This window comes from Mchenga conophoros, linkage group LG13 (genome assembly GCF_057382185.1).
Source record: "Mchenga conophoros isolate Kocher_MC1m ecotype Shallow Benthic linkage group LG13, M_conophoros_male_GT1.1, whole genome shotgun sequence".
NCBI classification, from domain to species: Eukaryota; Metazoa; Chordata; class Actinopteri; order Cichliformes; family Cichlidae; genus Mchenga; species Mchenga conophoros.
In genome coordinates, this window is record NC_140538.1 from 2979391 (window position 1) to 2989301 (window position 9911).

Consider the following 9911-nt stretch of genomic DNA (forward strand, 5'->3'; position numbering starts at 1 on the left):
TGGTTTGTGTCCTGATGCTGCTTTTCAGCAGAATTTATCCCCAGCAGGTCTTTAAAAACAGGACTGTTACAGGTCGGTTGGTGGATATTGACACTGACGAGGCTGACCGAGGAGACGTGATGCTGCTTCAGAACGACCATAAAGGGTTGCAAAGCTGTTTTAGGGCTCACTTCCTTGTTTCAAACGCCCACCAAAGGAAACCACAGATGGGACAAAACCAAAGACATCTGCACAGACCTGTCACTTCCGTGTTGATCTGTGAACATGGAGACATCGGCTGGTTTCTGACTCCTCGCAGTGCTGCTGTTAGTCGGCTTCACTCAGGCCCAGACTGTGGAGACTGTGGAGAAGTACATCAGGGTTGGTGAAACACTCCAGCTCAGCCCTCAGCCAGTCGGTGGAGCGATCACCAGCGTCGTGTGGAAATACGGCAAGAACCTGCTGGCTGAGTGGGAGACAAAGCAGATTCCTCTGACATATTACAGCAAGTTTAAAGGCCGAACCACTCTGAACACTGGCACAGGAGAGTTGGAGATCAGGAACATGACTGCGGCGGACAATGAGGTGTATACAGTGGAGATCAACAACCACGTCCAGAGTCGGGTTCATAAGATTATGGCGATCGAGGATGTGCCCCGACCTGTGCTGGAAGTGAAGCAGCTGGTATGTAGCTCAACCTCTGAGAGATGTAAACTGGTGTGTGAGGGAGACGTTAGCAAAGCTGGGCCTGTCGAGTACTTCTGGAAGAAGGATGATGGAGAATGGGAAAAGTCTGGAAAGAACACCGTGGAGATCATCAATGATGCAGAAACACAGCGTGTGGAAACTTTCTCCTGCAGAATAAAGAACCTGTTTAGTGAGAAAGAGAGCAACGCCTTCAACGTGTTCTACCGAATAAAACCAGCAAACAGTGACGATCTGCACTGTGGACTCTGGGTTACAACTTTAGGTGCTGTGATGAGATCTCTGGCGATCCTCGCACTCTTTGTGGTGGTTGTCTACTTTTGGTGTCAGAAACTACAGACTGGCTGTAAATGCAGAAAAAGTGACGATGATGCTGTTTAAAATGAACTGTCGCCTTTGACTTCCTGATGAAGAGTAAAGCACATCAGCTGTACTGAGAGGGAAGTTCATGTTTAGCTCTGTTAAACTGCTCTGCTGCATTTCTACAGTAAACATTATTTAGCATACAGTTATAGTCAGCCATGTTTGTAGTTTTCTTTGGTCTTCTCTGTCTTTATTTGTCCTTGTTTTGACCTTATTTTGGTAATCAGTTTTTTTCACTTCCTGTCTTTATCTATTTTTACTTTGTTCAGTTAGTTTTGCTTCTTTATTTCTGTGTATTTATACTTCTTTATGTATTTCTCTTGGTATTAGTGTGTTTTCCCACATATGCCCGTCATTCCTGCCCTCTTATTTATCTGGTCAGGATTCTGGACTTTCCTGTGTTTTGCTTTAAGAACTAAAAGCTCTGCTGTGGTTCATCATCCCTGTCTCACTGCTCCTGCATTTTAAACGCTGTGACGAGGCAGAAAAAGGTGGAAATATTCAGATGTTATGTGCTCAACCTGCACGAGCATCAGCTTTCGTCCCGCAGACAGAGAGCTGAGACGACGATGATGATGGTGAAATGTTTTGTCCTGCAGTTGTGGCACATGTTGATTGTACAGTGGAGGCTTTGCTGCTCGGCTGGTGATCACACCGTCACATTATCTCTGTTATGTGAGCTGTTCTGTAATAAATGTGTTTACTTGTCTCTGTCACTGCGTGTGAAACTTCCAGACAAAGATTTTCATTCCTGAATCCTCACAGAGGTGGAAGCGCCAATATTAAGAGGCTTTTTTTATGTTTTGCTTTGTAAAGCTTGCCACCACGAGGGGGCATGCTGTCCCAGTGAAAGCATGACTGCTGACAAAGGTTACCAGTACACCCTCTGCACTGGTCCCTCTGCATGCCGCTGCAGCATCACCACACAGTCACTTCTGTTTATGCCAGTTGTTAAAGAGCAGGAAGCTGCTGCAGTATTCTGCTGATGATAGATGATACTGCCACAGCTCAGCTATCACACAGACTCCAGGTTTACAGCAGAGGCTCATTTATGACTGCGCAGCCTCTCTGAGTGAGTCCTGAGCTCCAGAATTCAGATCTCAGCCTCCCAGAGCCCAAAAAGCCTCTTCAGCTACCAACAAAACACTTCGTTCTCATATCAGAAACACTTTGATTTTCTCTCTGAAAACAGCGAAGCAGTTCAGATCAATGAGCCGGAGCTGCAGGAGGATCAATGTCTTTCATGCAATAACAAACTCTGTTGGACGTTGCCTGGACTGTGTGGGGTCTCTGATCTACAGAAGACCGAAAGAAAGACTCCATGAAAGTCGCTTTGTGCTCACATGCATGTTCCTGCTCTGCATTAAAATACCCGTTGTCTATTACTGAGGCGCAGAAACATGCAGGGCTCAGCTGTAAACATGTGAGGGTAGGACTCGGTGAAGTTTGCATTAACTCTCATACGCTAAACATTCAAACTTCTCCTGTGTGTCTGTGCTGTGTATTCTGGAGATGCATACCACCTTAAAAGGCGGTCGCCTGAAAGTCACATCAGCATCTGAAATGTGTTAGTCACAGTTATAGAGTTCAGTTTATGCGCTCAGTGTTTCTCAACCTGCTGTGTCTGATAACTTTATTCATTTTATTCACTTCCTGTTTTACTCTGATGGTTAGTTTTCTGTCTCTGTCATGCGGCTTTACTTCATTTAGCTTTGAAAAACTGCTTACATCATCATGGTCCGCCATGTTTGTAGTTTTTTTTGGATCATTTCTTGTTTGTTTTTAAAGAGGTTTTGTGTCTTCTGTGTCTCTGTCAGTGGAAATACTTACTATAGAAAATATGACCAAGAGGAAGTAGATACACAGATTTACACACTGGAGAGACTCCAAGACTTCAGAGCCCCACAGGGGACATGGGAGAAAAAAAATTAAGACGGACTTTTGCGAGATCTCGCAAAAGTTTTGCGGGATCTCGCAAAACAAACTCGGGATCTCGCAAAAGTTTTAGCCGCATTCTTTGGCCTTCGACCTCCCGTTAGCTCGAAGCTAACGGGAGGTCGAGATCTACTACAGCCAGGAGGAACACCGCTTTCCCGGCACATCGTGCCTCGACCTCCCGGTCGGCTTCAAGCCGGCGTCCGAAGAATGCGGCTAAAACTTTTGCGAGATCTTGCAAAAGTTTTGCGAGATCCTAAGTTTGTTTTGCGAGATCTCGCAAAAGTCCGTCTTAATTTTTTTCCTCCCATGTCCCCTGTGGGGCTCCGTACAAGACAGATCCTCAGCGAATACTGGAAGTAACTGGAAATGACGGGAATTTGACTTTTTAAGCGAATGAGCCGAGTTTGGTACGAGAGATAAGATTTAAACCAGTTTAAGGGTGTGTCAATAATTCCACTTGAAGCTCGTCTGCTCTAAGATGTTATGAGATGTAGTTTCAAAAGCTGCACTCAGACCAAGCAGGTTAACAGACCCCAGCTGCACGTCACCCAAAATGGTTGGCCATTAAAATCAGGCTATTAGTCTTTCATTTGGGATAATTTAAGGGCGTCCCACAGGCAACAAGCGCCGCCACCCAATCGGTGTGAGAAGCAGCTATGAGGAAGACAAATGTGCACCACCAACATGTGGATCCTGCAGGTGAAGAAGAAGAAAACTCTTTCCAGAGTTCTGCTGTAACCCATGGTTGTGACCAGCCATGGGGTCGTGACTCACTGGATGCAACCTGCCACCAACCAGCACAAACTGTGGTGTATTTGTGCTGCATCAGGGCGAAGCAGCTGACCGTCAAAGTCGTTCACATGGTTGTAAGCATCAGGAGGATTTTACTGACAAAATGTCAGCGTGTGACGCACTGGGATGAGAACATGCCAGTTCAGTGCGACCACACAGGGAACTGACTTCCTTTTCACAAATGGTTTCATGACAAGATTCACCGCACTCCCTGCAGGGAATCACTGCCAGCGCAGAAAAGAGGAAAAAGATCTCTGCCAATTTTTTTCTTTCACTTCTGTACCGATCTGAGAACATGAAGCCATCAGCTGGCTTTCTGCTGCTGGCAGTGCTGCTCTCAGCCGCAGTGAGGTTCGCTCAGGCCCGGATTATACACTCGTACTTCAAGCTTGGCGGCACGCTGGTCCTCAAACCTGCCTCGGTCTCTGCTCGCATCACCAGCGTCGTGTGGAAGTGGGACGGAGAACTGTTGGCCGAATGGGTGGAAGATGTGATTCCCCTGACATATTACGGCAGGTTTGGAGACCGATCAGAGGTGAACACGAACACGGGAGTGTTGGAGATCAGGAACATGACTGCAGCTGACACTGGGGTGTATTCGGTGGAGATCAACAACCAGCCCCAGAGTCAGACTCATCAGGCCGTGAGGATCAGAGAAGTGCCCCAGCCTGAGGTCACGGTGAGGCCGCCGATGTGTGGCTCGAGTTTGGAGAACTGCACACTGAGCTGTGACGGAGACGTTAAAGAGGCCGAACCTGTCGAGTATTTCTGGAAGATCGGAGATGGAGAGTGGGAACAGTCGGGGAAAATCATGGAGATCATCAATTCTGAGGAAACACAGTGTGTGAAGATGTTTTCCTGCAGGATGAAGAACCCAGTGAGTGAGCGACGCAGCGAATCCATCACCAACCCGTTTCACCAGGACGGAAATCTGGACTACAGATGGTGGATCCTCACTCTTGTAGGCGCTGCCGTCCTGGCGGTGGTTGCGGTGTTTGTCTGCTTTTTGTTTCAGAAACTGTAAAAGAAAAACTGCTGACAGCGATGAAAATGCACTTTAAGTCCTGATGAAGACTGAAGCCCGTCAAAGGGCAGCTCATTCCTTTGCTTTGTAAAACTGTTCTGCACTTCAGACTGGTGCGGTCGTCCATGTTTGTAGTTCTTTTTTCTTTGGGATTTCTTTGCTTCACTGTCTACTTCGGTGTATTTATAGCTTTAAATGTATTTATCTACCCGTCATTCTTATTTTTATTTGATCTGTTTCTGTTTTCTTTGATTTCCTTGTAAGGTTGAACTCAAAGTAACATTAAAATCTTGTCTTGTTCAACATCTCTGGCTGCACTGTCTTACATTTGAAACTCTTTCCTGTTTTGTCACGGTCCCGGCCGTCTGGGTTTTCTTTCCTTCTCGCTGTCTGTTGTCTCTCAGGTCGAGCTGTGGGCCGGCTGTTCTCGCTGGGCGGAGCTTCAGTCTCATCTCCTGTCAGTGAGCAGTATTTAAAGTCAGCCTCTGTGGTGGTAATTGGCTCTTTTATGCCTTTACTGTGTGTTGGGGTCGTTCTTTGTTTGTGGCTGAAGGACCCAGCACCTGGTTGTTACCTGTCCACAGCCTGCACGCTCTCTGCTGCTTTCCTGCTCAGCAGCACCAGTCCACAGGTCAATGGAAGATGATCAGACAGTCAAGCGAGACGTCAAAACAAACCTCTTCACCAAGGTCAGTGTAAAGCACTCGCCACTAACTCCTGTTTCCTGGCTGGCAGAGCTCCTGTAGTTACCTGTGTTGGTCTTTCCTACATATCCTGTAAATAAAGCTCTCAGACCTGCTGTCAGTGTGCAGGTTTGCTCTTTCCAGTCCAAGCACTGGTTTATTCAAACACTGCTGTGGGTTTTTGTATGAGCCAGACAAAGATGTTGAGCATCTGCTGAAGCTTCAGAGTTTCAGTCTGGCTCCATTTTTGTGACAGAGGTGGACGTTCTCTGCACAGAGCTGAGATTTAAACAGTTTAACATGTTAATCGTATGTTGGATGGTTTTCTGCTTGGACACAAATGACACACCACAGGGCATGTAAGGAGACGTAGGCGGGCTCTGACTGGATGCTGGATGAAAATGACCATTTTGAACTGGGCGCTGATTTCCTCGGGTTAAATGCTTCAACTTACAATATGAAGCGCCTGGTTATATAAATATAATACAACTGAATAAATGTCCACAGAACAGGTTGTACACTGACATGCACAGTGACATGAATAAAAAAGCGTTACATTTCGTTTCAAACGGGACTGCAGCAGAGACATTAATCAGCTCACAGCAAACTACGAGAAATGGGGCCGCTGACTGTGAGTGCAGAACGAAACCAGCTGCACGATCTGACATTAGGGTGAGGTTTTAAAGTCTGACCTGCAGAGCTGATTGCTGCAGATGCACTGAGATACTGTTAGCTGAATATTTCCCATAAGCAGGATTGTTACAACAATAATTTATCAGAATTTGAGTGTTTACATGTTTCATGATCAAACTGTGACTTTTACTTTGTGGAAGTACAGCAGTGGAGTTCACCTGAGGAGACACTGCGACCTGTTCCAGTCCGGCTAAGATTCGAACTACAGACCTTGTTGCTATGATGTCACAGTGTTAAACCCAGCATACGCCAGTTCTCTCTGTGTTAGCTTCATTTTAATAGGAATGAATATAATTCTGCTCACTAAGAGTGTATTTTCTAGATAAACAGATTCTTTATTGATCCCATAAGTAAAGTTGTTGTGTTACAGCAGCATGATAAAGAATAAAAATAGTAGAGTCTACAGTAAGAGTCTTATACTGTGAGACAGAACAGCTGATCTCAGCCGAACCACCTGCACCTGGCTAAGCGAGTAAAGACGACTACTAACATATCAGGGTCTTAAAAGCAATCAAACAGAAGCAGCAGAGTAATCTGGGAGCTGTAGTTCTTTAAAGACCAAACAATGAGATCCAGACGGCATCTGAAGAAATCACAAAGTGTGACGTCTGTGGATGTGAACACGCTGCTTCAATAGGGCCGACTTCCTTTTTCATTGCTTTCACCATAAGCTCACCACACTCACTGAAGGAAACCACAAAGTGTTCAAAAGAAGAAAAGCTTTAAGATCTCTGAAGAGAGACTTTTCTGTTTCTTCTGCACTGATCTGTGAACACGTCGGCTGCCTTTCAGCTCCTGGCACTGCTGCTCTCAGCTGCACTCGGCTTTGCTCTCTAAGCCGTATCTCACTAGGAGCACGAATGACGCCCAGCTGTGAGGTTACAGAGGTGCAGACTGTGCACCTCGCTGTCACTCAGTGGCACTGCTCGTCACCAGGCAAGGCAGGCAATGGCTTAAATCTTTAGACTGCAGCAGTTTGCAGTGACGATACTGGAGGGAAACATTAACTGTAAGGATTAGTAAGAAGCAAGTGAGGGCAGCTATGAAGAGGATGAAAAAACATGGAAACCTGTGCAGGTGCAGAGATGTCTAGAAAAGAGACTTTTTAACCGGACTGCTTAACACAATCCTGCAGAATGAGAGGATGCCTGAGCAATGGAGAAGAAGTGTACTGGTACTGACTGTCAAGAACAGTGATGAGCAGAGCAGAGAAACATGTGAAGGTGGAGCAGGACATGTACGAGGTGTGAACAATGCTCCCTCAAATTCTTCTTGTCTGAGCGAGCACACAAACTCCCTGAGCGTCCTTTGGTCCACTGTGAGCGACAGCAGACGTGTGCACTGTGGTCACGGCAGCATCGAATCCATCCAAGTCACATGTTTATTAAAATAATCAAATTACAGCATTTATGTTAGACGACTTTTAATTAACTGCTTTAGCCCAGTTACAATGAAAATGTAAACAAATCTTGTTCATGACCTGTAGCATGTTAACACTATTGGAAGGAAAAATAACCTGAACTCCAATAAAGCTCTGACTTGTATGATGAGTCTGAGTCTGGGAGAGAGTCTGTAACTCTCTGTCTGCAAAATACAGTAAATAATGACCAATGTTGGGAAATTAATTATATAGTTACTTCTTCAAAAAAGTATCAAAGTTTTTTGCAGCTGTTTACCTAAAAATGCAGCCAAAGCGTTTTTTTAAACAAACATTTCAAACTATTTACAGAACAATCAGCTGTTTCCGTCAGTTGTTCCGTCTGTCCTGCTCACATCTCCAATGGTTGTACACGTTGTCATTAACGTGGCTTCACTCCACATCAACACCGGTGTCGGCACATAAGTACGCTGTCACAGCCTGTCAACCACGTGGATTAGCTGTGTATAGAATGTGAATCCCATCATTGGCTGGACTGTGGGATAAGGTGGCATCGTTCTGATCCCATACTGGAGCAGCCAGTCACTCACTGACTAACACTGCAGAACAGAAATGTTAACGTATTAACATATTTAACATATTTGTGCTGCAACCACAGGATGTTCAAAAAGGAAACAGTTTTAAGACCTCTGAAACGTGGTTTTTGTCACTCCTGCACTGATCTGTGAACATGGAGACATCGGCTGGTTTCCGGCTCCTGGCTGTGCTGTTCTTGGCTGCATCCAGCTTCTCTCAGGCTCAGACTGTAGAGAAGTACTTCAAGGTTGGTGACACTGTGGTCCTCAACCCTCAACAGGTCTCTGGACCGATCTACAGCATCGTGTGGAAATACGATAAAAACCTGCTGGCTGAGTGGGAGAAAGGCTTGATTGATCTGACATATTACAGCAAGTTTAAAGTCGGAACCACTCTGAACACTGACACAGGAGTGTTGGAGATCAGGGACATGACTTTGGGGGACAATGGACTGTATTCAGTCCATTGTCCGCTCTTCATATCGTCGGAAGAAGAGTTAAAGCGAAGGACTGCTCATATAAAGCTCACATGTAAATCCTCATGTTTTGTTTGTACACGTGACAGTATTTTTTTCTTTTTCTGAAACATGCAGATCAAACTGAGGTAGAGCAGCTGTGTTATTTACCGCTTACATAAAATCCTCTGCAGGATGAACAGGTTAGTTTGCTGCACTGTGATAGACGCCCATTTTAATCTCTGGCTGTACCCACTTTCCTGTTTAGAGGTAAAGTCAGGAAAACAAGATATGTTTTATAATCCTTTTTTCTCTCTCCTCATGTTCTACTTAACCGGTTCATGCTCAGCTCCTTTATTAGAATTAAAATTTAGACTGAAATAAAAGTTGTATCTCGATCTCTGGGTGGCTCAGGTGGTCGTGCAGATCAGCTACTGATCGGAAGGTTGGTGGTTCGATCCTTGGCTCCCCCAGTCTGCATGCCAAATATCCTTGGACAAGATACTAACCCGAGCTGCCCTCCGATGCGTCCATCGGAGTGTGAATGTAGTTTAGGTTGTGGGTGAATGAGGCATGTTGTATAGAGCGCTTTGAGTACTCCAGGAGAGGAGAAAAGCGCTGTATAAGAATCAGTCCATTTACCATCTCTTAATATTATATTATTATTATAATTAATAGTTAACAGTTAGCTTTGCACAAAGATAGATGGTAGAAACGTCCAAAGAGCTACTTTTTACTTTAAGTACATTTCAGAGCCTGTACTTTTTAACTACTCGAGTAAAGAAGTTTAATCAGTACTTCAACTTTTGCTGGAGAATTTATTAATGGTATTATCTATACTTCTACTTAGATACAGGATGTCTGTGCTTTTGCCACGTCTGACTGATAGATGAGTTACTGTTAATAGTCACAGTAACTGTTTCACATGGAAGTGAGAAAAGGCAGCAGCTTTCCAAGACTTCAGCGAGTTTTATCAGTAAAGGCAAACACGTTATAAGAGAGATTTCCTCGTGCTGGTCGGCGTAAGTTTGTTTCCTCTTTCTATATTTGGCCGAATGAAACAACTTTAGTTTCAGCCAAACTGGAACAAATAAAACTCTGAAATAAACTAAATATCACCTGTTAGATTTGACTTGAGTGATTCTGAGAGCGCGCTGTCCTCAGGGTCCCCCCCCGACTGTCTCAGCATTATTGGAATCATTTGCACAGATTGGATTATATATATTATTGGATTGGATGATAAAGCAGTGAGTCGGTGTAAGGAGAGGACATCCTGATCACCGGGTCAGCAAACGAGTGAACTTCAGAGAAGCTCTGAGTGATGGA

The 9911-nt window shown here is 45.0% G+C and overlaps 1 protein-coding gene and 1 pseudogene across 1 annotated transcript; both read left to right on the top strand.

Moving 5' to 3' along the window:
* The first annotated feature begins 89 nt into the window (after positions 1-89).
* On the top strand, positions 90-1761 carry LOC146560665 (lymphocyte function-associated antigen 3-like; annotated as a pseudogene).
* Positions 1762-4072: 2311 nt separating this feature from the next.
* LOC146560666 (uncharacterized) lies at positions 4073-5063 on the top strand. Its single transcript, XM_085243132.1, has one exon. The coding sequence runs from the start codon at positions 4073-4075 to the stop codon at positions 4799-4801; it is 729 nt and encodes a 242-aa protein (XP_085099258.1). The 3' UTR covers positions 4802-5063.
* Positions 5064-9911: the final 4848 nt, after the last annotated feature.

Coding starts and splice junctions, on each gene's coding strand:
- LOC146560666 (XM_085243132.1), top strand. CDS start 4,073: ATGAAGCCATCAGCTGGCTTTCTGCTGCTGGCAGTGCTGCTCTCAGCC.